General features: G+C 30.6%; 2 protein-coding genes across 3 annotated transcripts; both read right to left on the bottom strand.

Annotated features, from left to right (window-relative positions):
* Nucleotides 1-296: 296 nt before the first annotated feature.
* Nucleotides 297-2,312, bottom strand: LOC123884260 (transcription factor SRM1-like). The gene is made up of 2 exons (XM_045933329.1): nt 1,108-2,312; nt 297-931 (listed from the first exon to the last, which is right to left on the bottom strand). Exons 1-2 carry the CDS (start codon nt 1,458-1,460, stop codon nt 607-609), a joined length of 678 nt encoding a protein of 225 aa, XP_045789285.1. The 5' UTR covers nt 1,461-2,312; the 3' UTR covers nt 297-606.
* A 2,147-nt stretch (nt 2,313-4,459) lies between these two features.
* LOC123884259 (malate dehydrogenase, cytoplasmic-like) lies at nt 4,460-7,223 on the bottom strand. Of its 2 annotated transcripts, XM_045933327.1 has the most exons (7): nt 7,028-7,222; nt 6,503-6,661; nt 6,035-6,210; nt 5,601-5,878; nt 5,075-5,210; nt 4,878-4,989; nt 4,460-4,740 (listed from the first exon to the last, which is right to left on the bottom strand). In XM_045933327.1, exons 1-7 carry the CDS (start codon nt 7,191-7,193, stop codon nt 4,649-4,651), a joined length of 1,119 nt encoding a protein of 372 aa, XP_045789283.1. In that variant the 5' UTR covers nt 7,194-7,222; the 3' UTR covers nt 4,460-4,648. The 2 variants fall into 2 exon arrangements, with proteins under 2 accessions (XP_045789283.1, XP_045789284.1); XM_045933328.1 differs by lacking the exon at nt 4,460-4,740 and having other exon boundaries at nt 4,936-5,009; nt 7,028-7,223.
* Nucleotides 7,224-20,224: the final 13,001 nt, after the last annotated feature.

Below are 20,224 nucleotides of genomic sequence, written 5' to 3'. Positions count from 1 at the left end.
AAGTATAGTGGCAGATCCTCTCAATTACTTGAGATTGAGGAACGAAGTAAAATCTTGGCCTTTGATTAAAAAATTTAAAAATATAGAAATTAGATTTTAAGGGTGCAGTCGTGTAGTCTTTTGACAAGCTTGTTTCCTTAAAAAAAATTATTTATTGTTAAAATTATTAAAATAAATTTATGCTTAATAAAAATATATTTCACTTATGCACTATAAACTTAGTATTATATTTATTGAATAAATAACATCTAATTTATATCATCTAATACATAAGAGTTATAGAATAAATTTTAAAAGTGAATTTTTTTGCACTGCTAGTAGTACAATAATGTTCTGCTGCATAGTTCATGTGGCATACTACATAAAAAAGTCGATGGTTCAATACTAAATTAAATCCAACACCAAGTTGAATACGAATTATAATCAGTCAATTCCTAAAAGTAACTTAGAATAAAACATTAAATAAAAACAACTTAGAATCTAATAATGCATTTTCTAACCTATATTTGCAAGAGCTTGGGTTCGAACCTGAGACACTCTATTTATTCACCTTTTAGGTGAATTTTTTAGCCACCAGACTACTTGAAGAAAAAAAAAACTTAGAATCTAATAATGCATTTGTGAACCCATTTGATCTTGCATACTGTTGGAGGGAAAATAATACATTCCTTCAGACTGGTGCAATGAACCAACACCGGGAGGCAGAACACAATTCTGATCAATAGGCGTTGGAGCTGAGTTACTATCTTCCAATGTAATGTCATGAATGCTTGATCTTTTCCTCTCTTTATGTTTATTCGCTTCATTCTTGCGAAGAAAGTACTTTTGAGCATGACTTGCTACTTGTGTTGGTGATCTTGTCTTAACATAGTGTCTTGAAATGAGTTTCCATTCCCCTTTTTTGTATTTCTTAAGCCCAGAAAGAAACGACCTGTCACATCAAACATATGTAATATTTAAGATCATAAACCATGAAAAAAAATCTTTGTATTCCTTATTAATAATATATTTACCGTTCAAAAAAGAAAAATCAGAAACCATGAAACAAAAATATGTTAGTTCAATCACATATCACAAAAAATAATTATAGTTCAATCTTTAACATACTTATGTTCTTCTTCGGTCCATGGTTTTCCTTTCCTCTTCTTCTGCTTCTCGTTATCACCATGTCTAGACATTCTACTGCCACTATTCACATCCAGGTCATCAGGATAGTTTGGAAGTTCAACCCGACCCGATTCAATTTCCAAAATATCATGGACCAAATCCTCGTAGTGATCCTTCACTTGTGCTGCTGACTTATCGGGAACGTGTCCGGCAATTTCCTCCCACCGGTTAGATGAATGCTTCGGCACAGTAATTAGAGCTTTCTCGAAAAGCTTGTTGTCTTCACGAGTCCACTGAGTTGGCCATAGTGTTCTGGCAGCGGCGGCAGCCATGTCAATTGTCTTCTGATGCATTGTTCGTTGTTGTGGTTTTCTTAGTTGAATTAAAGGCGAGGTAGTTATTGTTAAGATAATAAGTTGTTGGACTTTATATTATTGGGCCCATTAGGTTTATAGTCCACTAGGTTTTGCTATATAATCTCTTGTAACTCTATTTTATTAAGCTAATGCAATTCTAATATTATGTAACCCTAGTTGCCTCCTTTGTTATTCTCTTAGTTTGTATCTTTGATTCTAACATGGCATCAAGAGCATGGTTCGATCCTCCTTGAGCGTATTATTGTTATTCCGTTGCCGAGTTTCCAAAAGTTTGGGAACGTATCTTAGTTTTCAATTTGGGTTTGTTCATTGGTTGTAGCTATTTGTCTGATTGTTTTGGTTCCGAGACAAGTTGAAAAATCGCAAGTATCGTATATAGTGGAAGTGGATTTTGTGCTGGTGTAGTTGGGTTCCAATTAGAGCATGATCAATTTTATGTTGTTATGCTTCCGCCGAAAGAGAGAAACACGGGTTGGTGTTGTTTGGATCTAAAAGGATGCATCTTGTTTACGTCTCTGAAAAAAATTGTGAAGGTAACATTGTTTTATTTGCTTGCTTCCATAAGCATGTGATACAATTGAAGACCCCTGTTGTTCAATTATTTTCATTGGCTAATTGAAATCAAAGGCAACAAGTGTCGTCCAGTTTCTTGGTTTGGTTTGGTAATGTTGTTATTGGGTTACTATTAATTTTCTTTGGGTTTTGGAACTTACGGTGCTACTGTTTTGCTGGCTTTTGGAATTTAATTGGATTGGATGGAATTTGTTCAATTGATTTGGTGTTTGAGTTAGTAAAAAAAAAAAAAATCAGTTTGCTTTGTTGGGTTGTTTGTTTGTTGTGATTTTGTTTCGTTTGGTTCAGTTTGATTTCGTTTGGTTTGGTTTCATTTGAATTTGTTTGGATTAATTTGATTGTTTGGTGAGTTAGTACTCACAATTTGATCGTTTGGTGAGCCACATGCTCATAATTTGATTGTTTGGTGAGTTAAGTGCTCACAATTTGGTTTCTTCTGATTGATTGTCTCTCTATTGAATTATTTTCTCCTGATTGATTGTCCCCCTTTGATTGGTATTCTCCATCATTGGCTTCTTCCGTATATTTGGTTCTTATCTTTGATTGTCTCTCTATTGATTCTTCTGATTGATTGCATTCTCCTTCTATTGTTTCTTCTAATTGATTGCATTGCACTTCTCTCTGTCAATTCTTCTGTTTGATTGCTTCTCTCCGATGATTTCTTTCATCTGATTGTTTCTTTTTAATGATTTCTTCTATTGCTTCTCATTGATGATGTTTGTCTGATGCTTCTCCCTGTTGGTTTCTTTTGTTTGATTGCTTCTCTCTCTCTCTGATGACTTCTCTTCTGTTGGATTGCTCCCCTTTGTTCTTCTATTTTGGTTGCTTATCTCCCTATTGACTGATTTGGTTCTTCTTTATGTTGGTTTGGATTAGTTTGATTTGATTGGTTCAGTTCCCATTTGGTTTGGTTATGGGTCTATGGCTCATTTGGTTTTGTTCGATTTAAATTGGTTTGGTTCAGTTTGGATTGGAACAATTTGGTTTGGTAAAGTTTGGATTTGTTGGATTGGTTAGCTTTGACTGAATTTGATGATGAAGTGGTTTGATTTGGTTTGTCTCTCTCTATGATGATCTATTTGGATGCTTCTATCTGGTGGGTTGGTTTATTTTCTGGGTTAACTTGTAACAAGCTTAAAGCTTAGTAAACTTTAGCTTGAGGGGTAGTGTTAGAAGTTTATATTATTTGGTATGTTTTTAGTATTTTATTTGACAAACTCACAATGTTATGTATCGTGAGTTTGAGGGTAGGTGTTAAGATAATAAGTTGTTGGACTTTATATTATTGGGCCCATTAGGTTTATAGTCCACTAGGTTTTGCTATATAATCTCTTGTAACTCTATTTTATTAAGCTAATGCAATTCTAATATTATGTAACCCTAGTTGCCTCCTTTGTTATTCTCTTAGTTTGTATCTTTGATTCTAACAGTTATGTTGTGTTTTGTGTTTGGATAGTTTAAGAATAACGCGCTTAATATATTTATAGTAGGAAAAAAAAATTAAAAACAAACAAGATATTTGGTGTATCTTGGTTTTATTTTGTAGTTTTTTATAATTACAATCACAATTACAATTAATCATATCATCATTCTATTTTTATTTTTTTTCTGAGGATCATTTGAGTATTGATGAAACAAATCAATTCTAAGATTCGTGTCTTTTTTATTTTTAGAATTTGATAACGATGTAATGACTGTACCAAAATATTCTATACCATTATTTAGGATCAATTTGATGTGTAAGAAATATGGCATCATGTGTTTTTTCTTTACACAATCGTATCATGTTTTTTTTTTTTATATATATATCATGGTTATCCTCCCAATTTTTATAAAGTTGATGCAGTCTTGCCGCCTGAAAGATCTTAATAAACACACACGTCACCCATACTATGCCCCGTTTGGATAAACATAAATCAGTTTATTTTTAAGTCAATGAATTAACTAGGAATCAATCAATTTTAGTGAGAGCAGAAGCAAAGGTAGAGTTTAATTTGCAGCAGCTTATAATAAATAAATAAATAAATAAATAGCATATAAAGTGTTAATTAATCTAAGAAAGAAGAATGAATTAACCATGGAGGTGTTGATGGCATTGAGAGCGGAGGGTCTGTTGAGAAGAGTGAATCTGGAGTATCCATTTCCTTTAACCAAAACCTCTTGTTGTTGTTGAAGATGTTCATCGACGACGACGGAGGAAGAGGAAGAGGAAGAGGAAGATCGGCTTTGTTGTTGTTGTTGTAACAGCCACCGCCACAGTGCCCTTCTTCTACATTGCATCGCCATCCTTCTATTTTATTTCTAACTCACTAAGCAAAGGGTATACACTTCTTCTCCTAATTTATTCTTTTTTTTAAAAATAACTTCTCTTCTAAATTATTAAAAGTAAAGCAACACATTTATTTTTCTTACTCAACTGAAGCAAGACATGAAATTTCACAATAACTTCACTTAAACATTTTTTTTTTTTTTAAGTGTCTGTATTCACTTAAACATTTTGGTTACACATTCACTTAAACATTTTAATTAAAAAATAACAATAATAATTACAATTACAATTCTAAGATACAGATTATTTATTTTGGGCCAAATTAAAGGCATGAGTAAGCCAATGTTTTCTCCTCAATCAGTTCTTGGGCCGTTTTATCCAACTTTTCCCTTGACAATTCATCTATCTTCAGCCCTGTCAAAGTATCAAATAAATACATTTTTTAAACAAATTATTAACCATTTGCTAGAACTAGAAAAACAAAAATGAAGAATTTTAAACATAAAATCCAATGTGGTATATAGTGTCTAAGAAAAAACAATGTATATTACCTTGTACAATATTCCATTCTCCTTTGTCACATGTAACAGGAAAAGAGTAAATGAGGCCAGATTGAATACCATAAGACCCATCACAATACACTCCCATGGATACCCATCTTCCCTGAAATAGATCATTCAAATCTAACAATAATAATTCAATAAAGCACAAAACATAAGTGAAATTAATTTAGAAATTTATAACCAACCTTTGGTGTACCTAGAACCCAATCATGTATATGATCACAAGCAGCACTTGCTGCTGATAATGCACTAGACAGCTTCCTTGCTTTGATAATTGCACCCCCACGCTGCTGAACAGTTGCGATGAACTCACTATTTAGCCTAAGCCAAATGGAAAAGAAAAAAATCACTTAATTTCATAATGAAGGAAATTTCTCTTTGCATATGCTTGAAATATTTTGAGCATACTTTTTTTTTTTGTTAACTATCTAGTTTTCAGAGAAAGGAATGTAATTTAGAGTTCGGCCGCAAAGTAAGTAAAGTTTAGTCAAGAATTGTTCCTATCAAGAATCGAACTGAAGTGATTAATGAGTTCCCCCTAGAATGAATCGTTCGAGAGAATCCGAGTTCAATTCCTAGTGGAAACAAATCTTGGCTAGACTTTACTTACCTCACAACCAAAACCTAGATTACCGGGGGGGTCATTCTCCCGGGAACCAGAAGATTAATTTTTAAAAAAAAAATTGTTGAGTTGGTTTGAAATTAAGGTACCAATTATCATCAGCAACTAATTCTCTAACAGGCTTGTGTCCATTACTTGTTGCCACGGTTGCATGGTTAACGTCAGGATATTGAGTTGAGGAGTGATTACCCCAAATGATGACATTTTTCACATCACTAACATGAACATTTAGTTTCTCAGAGATTTGGCCTAGTGCTCTATTGTGATCAAGTCTAGTAAGACATGTTATATTTTTCTCAGGGATTGATGGAGCAAATTCTTTCAATATTAGAGCATTTGTGTTTGCTGGATTGGCAACCACTAGCACCTGCATTCAGAAATAATTGGAATTCAAGAATACAAGAGGGACTAAAACAATTCACTATTTACCTAACAATTTAGTAACCAATTATTTAAGTCTTAGGGATTAAATTTTGTAACTTAGAGGGGCTAACTATAAAGAAGATGAGAAAGTGTTTCTAACTTTACAATCTGAAGCAGCATGCTCCTCCAATGCTGAAGCTTGAGCCTTGTAAATTGAAACATTCTTAGACATTACATCTTTTCTTTCCATTCCTTCCTTCCTTGGGGATCCACCAAGCATAACAGCTATGTTAACATCCTTGCAAGCTTCAACAACATCCGTAGTAGCAACGACGCCTATAATGTGTTTATATTCACAAATAATATTACGGTTCAAGTTAATTTTCATACATGTCGGTGTAAAAAAATTTATACCATCAACAAGTCATTATTATTTATATTTACATGTGTGACTTTAAAAGTAGTTATGATAAAAGTCAAATTATTTTTTTATTTGCGGTTATGATTGATTGACATTGTAAAAATCGTGACATAGACATTGTATATCCAATTATCCATCAAGAAAACCATGATGGAATATGTTTAATTGTGCTTAGTTCAACATTAATTAAGTTAAAAAAAAACATGCCTCTAAGAAGTGGGAAAGCACCATCAATGAGTTCCATCTTCACCCCTTTAAGGGCCTCTAATCCTGGTTCAATATCAAGCATATGAAGAATTACAGGTTGATTTGGACCTAGCATCATCCCTCTTGCAATCATTGGAACAAGAGCATAACCAATTTGTCCTGTTTTTTAATCAATTCAAAATTTAAAGGTACGTGTCAATAAAGTTTAAACTTTAAATATACTGCTTCAATCAAATTTTAATAAAATACATGCACTCATATAAATAACTTAAGAAATTGTAAAAATTTGCCCTATTGATTTTTAAATTTGTTCCGATACAAAAAAAAGTTTCGCATTGCTGAAGAATCGAGGCTAATGTTAGTTTATAACTACCAACAATACTTCTCAACCCAACAAGACACATTTTGCAAAGTATAAATCAATATGAGTTTAGACAATATCGAAAGCATATAATAGCTCAGAAATATGTGACCGGTAATATAGAACTAAGAACAGAAAAAATATATGAAATAAATTAATCATGCCTGCAGCACCAGTGACCAATACTTTGACTGGTTCCTTATCAACTTTGAGAAGATCACACATGTACCTAACGATCTTCCAAAATAAAAAAGTACAAAGTAAAACAAGAACAGATTTTTTAAGGACCGTATTGTCCATAATTTCCAAAGCAAACATTTCTATGTTCATTTTCTGTTATGATCCTAAGGAAACTATGTAGTTAATCATGTTTTTATATAGGAACTTTTTAACATGAATTTGAAATTAAAGAATCTATGATGACATTACTCTTTAGCACAAGGCAATGATCATATACCAGAACCATGTCCGCACGAAATATAAGTACACGTACCTTAACAACAAAGAAAAGAACATTTTATGGAATGGAAAGTTGTTTTTACCCCTGTGATCTTTAAAGTTAATAATCATTCACATTGAGAGTTATAACGAAAGAAAAAAAAATTGGTACATAAAAATATTATTTTTCAGAAAACTCTTGCTTAAAATTAGGGATGGTAATTAAGCTCATGTACTTTAAAAAAAATACTCACGATGAATAGGATAAAAATTTGAACTACGAATATGGACACGAGTACCAGTAGTTATCCACACCCACACAATTATTTATGTGTATATATTTAATTATATATAAATATTAAATTAAATTAACTTTATTTCAAATAGATTAATTTATACATAATGAATATAAAATCTATTCACACTATCATCTAATAGTACTATTGTATCTTTTGGCACGCATATTAAAATAAAAACTTAAAAAATATATATAATATCTAATTTTTTTTCCATCGTTCACATATGTGTTGTAGTGAAAAAAAAATTTCTTCTCTATTCATCAGTTCTTTCTATATAATGAACTTACACTGCATATTTTTTTTATGGTAGAAATTTAAGATGTATCAACCGAAATATACTACCAAATAACACAATATTAATAACAAAAATTACACATAAAATAGAACATAAAACGATCGACCTATTAAATATTGGTTTTATATATTTGAGCCAGTTTACAAAAAGTAAAGGAATAGTTCATGTGAAAATTTTGACATTGGGCCGAAAAAGAAATACCCAAGGTAGTCTTACAAGATGGAGAATTCTCCGAAACTTCGGAATGTATTTTTCAAAAAAAAAAATCCTTTTAAAATAATATTCTACATTAGAAAAAGTTGAAAAAAAAATTTCTAAACTTTTTATGCATGGACAAAAAATTCGTTTCGGAGGAAGGGAGGGGGGAGGGAGGGAATTGTTTTTACAAGATAGGTGAATTTATTTTTCCTTAAACCTCTTGCATAAATACTCCGCTGAAGTTCTAAAATTCAAAGCATGTTTTGCACTTCAGAGTATAGAACACGAGCACTTCTTATATATGGTATGACACGTGGTTAGTGGTCAATTAGTCTTGATAGATGGTCTCCTTTGGCTCCGGTGAATCCGTTGTCTCGGTCGGGTTTATAAATATTTCGTTTTATTCTTCCTCTAATTGGCATCATTCTTCTCCTCTCTCAACCAATTTTTTTTATCATTTATTTATCTTCTTGTCAGTTCTTTTCAAAAGTTTATGAGTAAATGACCATATGATCTGTCGTTGACCAGTCATGATGTTATCATGTTGTTCTTTAATGATGATGTATGAGAATGCTATGTTGATAAATGATGAGATTGTTGGAACACAATCATTCAGAATATTATGATTTATCAAAGAAAATCCCATGATCACACAAATGAAATTTCTCTTTGGTAGGTGGACATATTAAGGTGGTGATTCTACCACCTTTTTTGAGAGTGAACAAGCTAATTAAAATTAATTAGCCGATTGAAAATGAACAAGCTATTTGGAATTCTCCTATATTTAATTTGTGCTTTATCTTTTTTTTGTATTTTGGTACTTTTAATAGTATTAATTAGAGGTATATTTCTAAAATTGTATCTAGTAATTTGATATGAAAACTTATATTTAAAGTTTTTTTTTTCTTTTCAAAATAGTACTATACTCTATTTAGCAATGAACATATGTTTTGCAATGAAAGATTTTGTTGGACTTGGACATGTCCAGAAAGCGATTGCAATTTATAAAAACAAGGGAATTATAAACTCACAAACATGTTTCCTGAAAAGAAAGTTATGGTTAAGTAAAGGTAGGAGGAAAATAGTGTTGGAATTATTCCAACACTCATGTATGTGATGATGGAAAGACTAGTCACCAACCAATCAAGCGGACACTGTTTTAGTGGGAAATTTATATTTCCTATCATGTAAAAATGATTGTGGGTGTATGGGAATGGATTAGCAAAAAGAGATATAAAAAGGAAAGGGGAAAAAAAACAAAATTGTAATGTAATAATGACTCTAAATATACAGTTAAAGTTTTATAAAAACTCAAGGATATTTTGGTAATTTCCATTTTTTAGGGGTGACCATGGCCTACCCCAATGTGAGTTTTTGGAATTTGAATTTTCCATTCTTTTTTTTAAAATTTTTTTTTAATTGATATATATATATAATATAGTTCAATTGGCGTTCAATAAATTCATGGATTTAGTGTTGGATTACTCACACCACCATAATTCTAACATTGCATTGGAAAAATTTTGCAAGTCTTAGATCGGATTTGTATTCTATTTAGTGGTTAATTTGTAATTTTGAGTTATTTCTTCTTTTTGATAAATCTGTGGTTTTCGATGTATTTGTTGATTTCAACTTGGATGCTTTGTTTGAAAAAACAAAGTTTTTGCATTGAAGACTATTTTTTATTGCAGCTTTTTTTTCCTGCATATAATGCAGAACTTTTGGAGCGTTTTAGTTAAGCGTAATGAGTGGACAACTGATACTGGTGTAAAAAAGGGAGGTAACAGCTACATGTTACTGAGTACATTATTTCTAAGTGTCTTATAAGTTGTCTAACTTCAAATGAGAGTAATTTTATTCTTTCAATTTCATTATTTTATGACTCGATAGATGGAGGGTCACTTCAACAGTTTTAGAATGGACAATGAGTTATGAAGAAAGTTAAGATGAAAAAAAGAAGAATTTTCAGGGATAAATTGAAAGAACATAATAAGTTGTGAATCAAATGAATCACTTGATGTTTAGTTAAATATTTTATAGATTATTACTTCTATACTTTGAGAAATTAAATTTATTTAATATTATGTCATAAAAGATACTATTCCTTTTGAAGAACAATTAACCTATTTAACCTTTTGTTTGAATTCATAGGTAGCTTATTCTATTGTATTTCTTTTTCGTGCATTTTCAAGTTGTCTTGGAAAAACTCAAGTTGTGTTTGTTTTGTATTTATTTTAATTTCATCTGTTCTCTATTCATCATCTCATTGTTGTTGATACTACTCTTTGAAACGTATAATATGGATTTATGCTGTTGATTTTTCTCCATATATCATGTTTGTCTATTAATTGTTTGTATATTCATAATTGGTTTCCCTTTTGTTATTATTTGTGCACAATAGTATATTGAATATATTATGTAGGTTTATATATGTATTATTCAATCAAATAAAAAATGTGTTGCTACCACAAAATCCAAAATATTCACCCGTGTAATACCTGTGCATCGATCGCACGGGTAAAATATCTAGTTATTTATTAGTTTGCCAATGTTTTTAAATTTAGCCTTTTCCCATAAAAAAAATGATAAAAATGATAAAAAAATGAGGAGCTGCTCAACCTCATTTCAGAACATACTTGCTGGCAGGAGTTGAATTTTGAGTATGAAGAAACAACACTCAATTTATGTTTGGTTTCACATTGGGCTGACATGGAATTAAGTTTCAGCCCAACCCTTACACTTCTTAATAATCACACATAATATAGAATTATTTTGTTTCTATATAGAAATAGACATTAAGTAAGAAAAAAAAATAGTGTTTTTTAAGAATAAGGGTACTCAATTTATTGTCATAATTTGCTCGCAAATTAATTTAGTCAATGACATAAAAAAAATAGTTTCTCAAATTTTATAATAGAGAGAAGTTAGTCCATGTATTAATTTTGTCTCGATCATTGTAACAAAAAGATTAATTTATACTAATAAAAAATATAAGAGACTAATCATATTATTTTTGTTAGAAATTAAATTGGGCCACGAGAGCTAACAGGATGAGACTCATTTCATTAGGTGGAATACTATAAAAGAATAAACTTCGGTGTTTCGTGCTTCAAGTTTGGCTAAATAGTCCGAACAAGCGTTGCCTTCTTTAAAAGTGAACTTCTAAATAAAAGTTATATGGTTGTAGAAAAATAAATTTCCTTTCTTTAAACTCAAAGTCTCTCGAACATCGGACACTTTACTTATTCACCTTTAAGGTGGATTTTTTAGCCAATAGACTACTTAAAAAAAGGAAAATGCTAAACAGTGCCCCCGAGGCACTAGTTAAGCATGTTAAAATAGAAATTTTGTCTCGAAATACATGCATTCAATGCCTCAAAAGTATAAAAAGTTGTCTTTTCAGTATAAATTTTTTTTTATTTTCTTTTTAGGTATGCTTAACAAGTGTCCTGGGAGCACTGTTTAGCATGACAAAAAAACACTTAAAGTCTTCATGAGATGCTGAGTCATTTTTTGTCCATGATGTTAATATTATCATGATTGTAAATATTTTGTAAAATGATTATTCACCAAAAAGCAAAATTGTGTAAAATGTTTTATATAAAAAGGGACATATCGACATATTGATATAGATGCAGAGTCAACATCTATGTCAGCCTTTTCTTCATCGTAACAATTTCGCTCTCCTTCTCTTTATCTACCCACTGTCCTACTCATTTTGTTTGGACTCTCATGCTATACCTCTTTCCACCGTATGACCATTTCCCAAATTATATATGCACTTTCATAGCTAACCCTTCTAACATGCAAATGCTTAAGAGTTAATTATGCAGTGTTGCTTTAATGATCTTAAATTGGTTTACTATCGAGTTATGTAAAGCTAAGTCTAACTCTCAATTTTAAGATTGTATCAGATCCTGTTTCACGATTAGCTGGGTCACCTACTATTAATAGTATTGGTTGCGAGGGATGTGTTAAAAAGTCTCACATCGGTTGTGAGATGGTTTGAATATGTATTTATAAAGTATAAACAATTAACATCTTATAAGACGATTTTATTTGGTTGAGTTAGGTCTAGTTTTCAATTATAAAAATGCTTTTATGAACTAATCTACAATGTTTGACTGTAGACCGATATTTTATGCAAAGAGCTCTCTTAAACCCTAGCTTATTCTTTTTGTTCATCGACCAAGGAGGGGTGGTTTTAGGGTCAATTTTTTATCCAAAATCACCCCTCTAAATTGTTTTTGCTTTTCTTTTCATTTAAATAAGTGATTATTCACATAGATCTGCTTCTTTGTTTTTTGCTTTTTAAGTTTGTGGTCGTCTTGTGCGGCGTTTGTTTGTGATCGTCTTGTGCGGCGTTGTGTTTATCGTCGTCTTGTGCGGCGTTTGTTGATTTTTCATTTTAGCTAGTATGGTGTTTCGTTGATTCAAATTGACATATCTACATCAACTCATTACAGATCTGATGAAGACTTGGACGTCAACGTTGCAGATCCGGGAGTATGAATATTTCAGTTACTTTTATTTTGTCATATTTGTAGGCACTTTCATGATGTCGTTGTATACTATTAACTTAGGTGCTGCAAGTTTGTTTTTAGATTCACCTTTTTCAGTTTTTAGCAATCCTGATTTTATAATGATCTATGCATTTTCAATTTGAATGAATGAATACATTATTTTTTAGTAAAAAAAAAAAGTGCTTTTATGAAATTTTTTAAAAATTCATTTACTTTATTAAACTGTTAATTATGTTGTCATATTTTAATGATGTATTATCAATTTGGCCTTGTATTTAATCACTTATTTGGAGAGAATCTAAGAGCATCCACAATGGAGCTCCCCAAATTTGAGTATTTAACTGGGTCTCATGTGATAATACATGTATTACTAAAAAAACTTGGTCTCACGTTTTGCCTCTTCCTCTCATCCTCTCTTCTAACCCTAGCCGTCACAACTTTTTCTTAATCTTTAGAGAGGGGTGATTCTAGGCCAGTTTTGACCTAGAATCACCCCTCCAAATTGTTTTTTTCCTTCTTGTTTTAAATAAGTGTGATTTTCACATATTTGTTTGTTTTGATTTTCCGTCTTTGTACGGTATATTTGTGTTTTCCCGTCTTTGTGCGGTGTATTTGTGTTTTCCCGTCTTTGTGCGGTGTTTGTTTTTTCAGGTTGAAGGATTATTTTCGATCTAGTGCAAACCCAATCAATGTCGACTTTTGTGTCATCAACGCTACAGATCTGGAGGTATGGACATTCCAGACACTTCAATATAGTCATATTCGTAGGCTTATGTAATTTGCCGTTTTATGCTATTAACACGGATACTGTGAGTTTGTTCGCAGATTTATCCTTTTTGTTTTTAGCGAATTTGAATTTGTATTGCATCGATGTACTCTATCAATTTGAATGAATGAATATCGTTTGTTTTTTGTCAAAAAAAAAAAAAAAAACTGGGTCTCATGTGTACATATCACTCATTTATTATTTTTTAATAATAATACCTAATAAGTATTCAATCCCTCCAACACAACACCTCTTAAAAAGTTCTAAATCAGTCCCACTAATAACTCTCTATCTCTTCAATAATACTACATTTTTATAAGTAGGTCCCACAAAAATATATTATAATGAGGAGAGAAATGGTACCTATTTGAGAAGCAGTAACTATTAGATACTCAATGAGTTTTGCTCCAATGATAGTACCTAATAAGTACCTATATAAGTACCTAATAGGTACTACCATTGGAGATGGTCTAAGCTAGTATTTTTAATGCACTTACATGAATTAAAATTAAATTGTGTTTCAATTAAAAGAGTGTTCTAATCAAATTAGTCATCTACTTTGATCAAACGGGATTGTTATCCCCTAGATTAATATCGATGTAATTTTCTTCGTTTTTTCGAGCTTAGGCTCTCATCATTATAAAAAAAAAATCTGGTAGCTAGGTAACATACTTTTCCCTATCAATATGATTACTGTACACATTGACTAGTCCATTATTTATAACTAAATTATTAGACTCAAGTAGTTAATAATATACTTCAATTAAAGATAAATTATTTGAGAAAAATTGAATTCAATTTGTCATGACTCCAAAATATTATTGGACAAAATTTATCTAGCCAAAGTCTGAACTATCATATCATATTTTTCTCCTACAAACAAAAGGGTTAAAAACCAAGTAACAAAACATCATTTTCTGTGTTCTCAAAGAAATCTAATCTAACAACATTGTAAGATGAAACGTGCGATTCAGCACACGGAAGGTTCCTTATATAACTAATTTCCACATAAACGTACATATGAGTACCACCATTTAACTTTGGCTCCACCATTTTAACCATCTATGTTTTTGATTAATTTCCCCTAAGTAACATTTTTTAGCTTGTATTTATTATTTAAATACACCTCTCCGATTAAATTGGTTACTAAAACATCCGGGTCAAAACCTCAAATGGTTAATGATTTTCCTCTAAGATAAATTATTTGAGAGAATCTGAATTCAATTTCTGATGGGAACAATTTACTTACCTTGTAGCTGAATTTTGGATTATCGAAACTCCATTCCCTTAGAACCAGAGGATTAAAAAATAAAAAATAAAAATTGGTTTACTCTGTACCAAAAAAAAGTTTTGAACTCAAAGGAATTAATTATCATCAATATTATAGCATATATAAGGCCCGAACTAGATAATCAAAATGACAAAATATGAAGATCACCTAATTAAACTAAGCCAACCCTAATTTAATTTGACACCATATATATGCAGACAAATTTAAAATAGTAAAATTGGTAGCACAAAGAAATGGGAAATTGTGAATAATGACAAAAGGAAACCCAACTTACTTAACTTATTCCTTATTCCTTTTCTTCTATACTGTTTACTTAATTTGTTCTCTCCTTATTTCTGTTGCAATTAGGTGATTTAATTTAATTAATCTTTAAATTCACACCTTCATCGGTGAATATGTCATCTTGTCCCTGCCTGTTTAAAAATGTGCATAAAAGAACAAAAGAATACAACACAGTGTCGGTGGGCAATCTAGAGGGAAAAATTAAACTGAGTCTATGACCCATCCAAATTAAATTAAATTAAATTAGTTTATGTTTGAGACACAAGTTTTACATCATTTAAAATTTATCAACTAATGTATTCAAGAAAATTCGAATTCTATTTTTAATGAAAATAATTTTTAATCAGACTTTACTTACTTTATAATCGAATTCAGAATTGTCAAGGTTCATTTTTCTGAGGATCAGAGACTTAACTCTAACACAAAAACTGATCAATCAAGATTCAAACTAAATTACTATATTACAAGTGTTATTACACTCAATGTGTGTATTGAATCCACGTGATTATTATTATTTAAGAAAACGGTGGTAAATTTGGCTTGCATGGTGTGTTTTGGGGCAAAGAGGGCCCAGTAATTGACTATTAAGAATTTATATGAATTGACTCTTAATGTGGAAGACAATCACTCTTAAAGACACCACAATATTCAAACCACGTCTACACAACACAAGCTGCTCTATTAATGACTTTTTGTTTCTTTGACATGTTCAACATCTCTCTCTCTTCTACTGCATTTGCACTATATCTAAGGTTTCTCAGTTTAATTCTTGTGAAGTTTCTTTTGAATTATACTTCAAAAATGGTATCAAATGTAATATATTGTACACATGATATAATCAAGACCTATATATTATTAGCTCTAGTTCAGTGTACTTGAGAGAGAATAATATGTAACTAGTAAGTACTATAATATATATATTTTAATTTATTTTGGGTACATTAAGTACAATTATAAAGTTGACATGAAACCATTCTGTTAATTTGTAGCAAGAGTTAAATATATATGTAGCTTGGCATGCATGGCCAGTGTCCACTATATATGTGAACATGCATGATATAATACTGAACTGAACCATATTTTTGTACAAAATCAAGTGCAGAGCCAGAGATGCATACAATACAAATAGCTTAATCATAAAAGGTAAAGGCAAGTCAACCAAAACACATTAATCTTTCATGCCTTTTATCATTGGACGTTGTGCATAATTTAGTAAAGTTTTTTAGTACAGTATTTTTTATATTTATTTAAAACTTGTATGTTTTTTAAAGATGATCTAACTTTAAAATTGTACTGTAATTAGTTTCTAGCTTGTTCATTTTTTTTTATCTCATTTGTTTTACAAAGGATTTTAACCAGGAGAAGGTGGATTCGAATTTGTCAAGTAAAGTCTCGATAATAGTGGTCAACCATGATTTCAAATTGCGGACCACAACCGTACCACACAAATTGGGACTATAATAGCATCTACAATATATTGTTGTTGTGGCGGCCTCCACATTGTATTACACTATAATTCATGTGGTGTGATATTCAATCACGTGTACAAATTGCATTGTAACTGCATCTGATTATTTTAGAAATTGTATAGCCTCATCAATCTTACTTCTATCTTGTTCGTTGGAACTTCTCATAAACAAAAAAAAAAAACTCCAAAGCCCTTATCTAATTGAGTTTGAACAGATTTTTTTACATTTTAAGTCTCTCACAACTATGCATGTCAAACATCTCTCAATGAATATATGTGGAGTAAACTAAAATATTTTTATGGTGAAATAACATAAAATTATTTCACATAGCAATGCGCATCACAAAGTCTACAATGACAGCTATCACAACTATCGCATTTATGCAACTGCAATTCAAAACTATGACATATTTTTCGGTTAAAATTAGTCATCGACAAAGTCAATAGATACTTCGCTCCAACCATTGATTTTTTAAAAACATTTGAAATGCATTCAACTATGCTAGCTAGGTAGAAAAATGAATGAATATTAGAACAACCATCCGTACGTAATGGTTAATTATTTGATGCATAATATAAAGTGTGTGAGTTAAGAAGAACAATCACATGGTGTTGAAACTTTAATGCAAATACATACACACTAAGGCATTAACACTGAAATAATGAAACAGAAGCAGTTGCACTTGTTATACAAAGTCATTTTCAAATGTTCAAAAACATAATAAATTGAGTGTGTGGGTTTGGAAAAGTAAGAAAGCGAAAATTCAATTAAGCAAGAATACATACATATAATAAAAATCGACCTAGCTATATGAAAATAATCATGACGATCATCTGACCTGGGGCACCACTGATCATCAAACAGACCAAACTCAAAACAGATTGTGGGTCCTATAAATTTAATGTCTCTCCTCTCTGAATATTATTAACCCTCCCTGCCCTTCTCACCCGTTTCCACTGTCCTTGTTTTATTACTCTATCCAATCTAACCACAAAATTTTTAGATTCATCGAATAATAATGATACTCTCTCCGAACTAAAGAGAGTATACTATAAATCATATGTATTAATTATTTGATTAATTTAAAAAGTAAAATTTTATTTATAATTGTGGTCAATTGTAGTATTATTTTTCTTTCTTTTCTCTAGTTAAATATTATTTATATATTGCTAATTAATCAATAACTGCTACTACCTATATAGCCTGCTATACTACCCAGCACAATACTTATCTTATGCTGCTTTTCCCTCTTACTTATTTTCAGCCCTAAACCAGGGCAGTTGGGTCTTTTGAAAATGGGCCACATAAAAAAAAAAATTATATATAAGCTAATGAAATTAGCTCATATAAAATCTCGCATTCACATTCACCCAATTTTTATGTTGATAATCGTTGAATTCAGATTATACTGTTCAAATTTTAAGATTAGAATTTTCATTTTTTAAAAAATTATGAAAAAATTGTTTGAAATATACTTTATCCAATATTGATTTATTTTAAAAAGTACACAAATTGGTTTAAAATTTGCATCGTTTGATTTTACCAAACAATCACCATAGTGGTGACTATATAAGTGAGAGATTTTGGTGACCGTCGGAATTCTTAATCTCTAAATAAGTTAATGGGATCATATAAACTCCATTACTCAAAATATAATGAGTTTCCTATTAATTAATAAGTAAAACTAATTAAGTGCATTTTCGGCACACTATGAAATCATAGGAGTCTAAGATTAACAGTCAGTTTAGCGATATCACAATGATATTGTGATTTTGGTGAAGTCAAAAATGTAACCTCTAAAGGAAAAAAAATCACAAAAAATACTACATTAGGCACTCACAATAATTTCAAACATATTCATAATTATTCTCAATTTATACATAATTAATATTACAATATTATAGCTTTAGATTAAGATCTAGAATTCACTACCGGCTTTAAGTCGAACAAACACAAAGGCCCAATTCAACAAAGCTTTCATTGAGCCTCGTGTATCCGCTTTGGCTCATTACAACTCATTTAATTCGTAATGCCTATCAACGACTATTCCATTTTGACATTGATGTGCCTCAATCATAACGGCTTTACACATCAACGTTTCAATGGCTCCAAAATATCGCCTATATATGCAAACCCTTCACCACAATTTCAAGGACACACTATATCCATTTTAAACTTCTCTCCCACATTCTCACTGGCTTGAGAGTATACCCCTAACTCATATTCGACTGTTGCTATTATGATAGTGCTCTCTTTAATATGAGGGTTTTTATTTTAGCAAAGCAATATAATTCACTCCTTTTTGACACTTTAATGATACATCTACATCATGGAGGAAATTCATACATACTATATAAGAAGTAAAAGAGAGAGAAAAAAAAAGTATGATGCATAATACACTAGGAAAGAAGATGCTATAGCAAAAACAATTGGAAGTGAAGGAAATAGGTAATTAAAAGACATGAGAAAATTATTTCACTGGTGCTTTTGCTTGACCTTTGTAAATTAGTTTATTTTTTTGAATTGAAAACATTTGGTTATTAATTTGAGTAAATTGAAAAATTAAAAGGAGCGCAAACGCAATTTAACATAATTTAAAGGCTAACTATGTAAAATGAATGTAACATAAATGAACCAATTTGAAAAATAAATAAATTAAAGGACCACTTCTAAATATGGTCAAACTTAAAAGACAAATAAATGTATGTAATTTTGTCTAAAGAGAACTATAAAAGTGTAACCAAAACATTGGACTCGAAAGAACTCGTGTTTGATTTCTATTGAAAACAATTTTTTATCAGATTTTACTTATCTTACGATCAAATTCTAAATTATCGGGACTCCATTCCTCTAGAAACCAAAGAGTTAATACCAAGGGCTAAATATTTATACTCTGATGAAGCCCACATTATCTTTCGATAATTTGGAGATATATATTGCAAAAAAACCTTATACAGTACTATTATTTTTTTTGAACGAGAACTATACTAATTTGAATTAAGAGTTACATGAGTTAACGAAATTAAAACATCAAAGTTCTAATAAAAAAAAATAGAACTCTTATATATTTAGATATGCCTAACTTCCTAACACCGTTCAACAAGAGATAGGATTCTTTCATGTTAATTTAGGTAAAAAAAATATTTTAAGTCATTAATTTAGGTGAAGAGAGAAAAGAAAAAGAAGATAAAAGTACATTGAAAGTGAAGATTTAAAAAATTGAGAAACATAAAAAAAATTAAATGGAAAAAATCCATCCTCATTCAACACATATTTTCTCTGGATCTCCTTACTCACATCACTCACCTATCAAATCTATCACATTAATTATTATTTCTATATTTAGTGCTCTTAAAAACATAGATTAGATGTATTGATATCTAGATCATAAAAAATAATAACATAATAACTAAAACATTAACATTTGTTTTATCAAAAAAAAACATTAACATTTGTTTATCAATTATATTTGTACTTATATTCAGGGGCGGAGCCCTTCATGGACTGGACAGGACCATGGCCCGCCCCAGAATTTTTAAATTTTTTTCATAGGTATACTATTTTGCGGCGGTTATAAACCCCCGCTAAATAGTTTATGTAGTTTGTTATATTTTATTTTGCGGGGGTTTTAAACCATAAAATCCAGTATTCTTTAACAGGTTTGCATTTTGCGGGGGTTTCAAACCCCCGCAATTATTACGTCCCAGAATTCAAAAGATTCAAATATACTTTATAATTTATTTTTTTAAGCATCCCTTCTAATGTTTTATTGTTTAATAATTTATAGATGTCTTAAAATG

This window comes from Trifolium pratense, linkage group LG5, assembly GCF_020283565.1.
Source record: "Trifolium pratense cultivar HEN17-A07 linkage group LG5, ARS_RC_1.1, whole genome shotgun sequence".
NCBI classification, from domain to species: domain Eukaryota; kingdom Viridiplantae; phylum Streptophyta; class Magnoliopsida; order Fabales; family Fabaceae; genus Trifolium; species Trifolium pratense.
The sequence above is the reverse complement of the archived record's forward strand: the minus strand, read 5'-3'. Positions and strand labels throughout refer to the sequence as shown.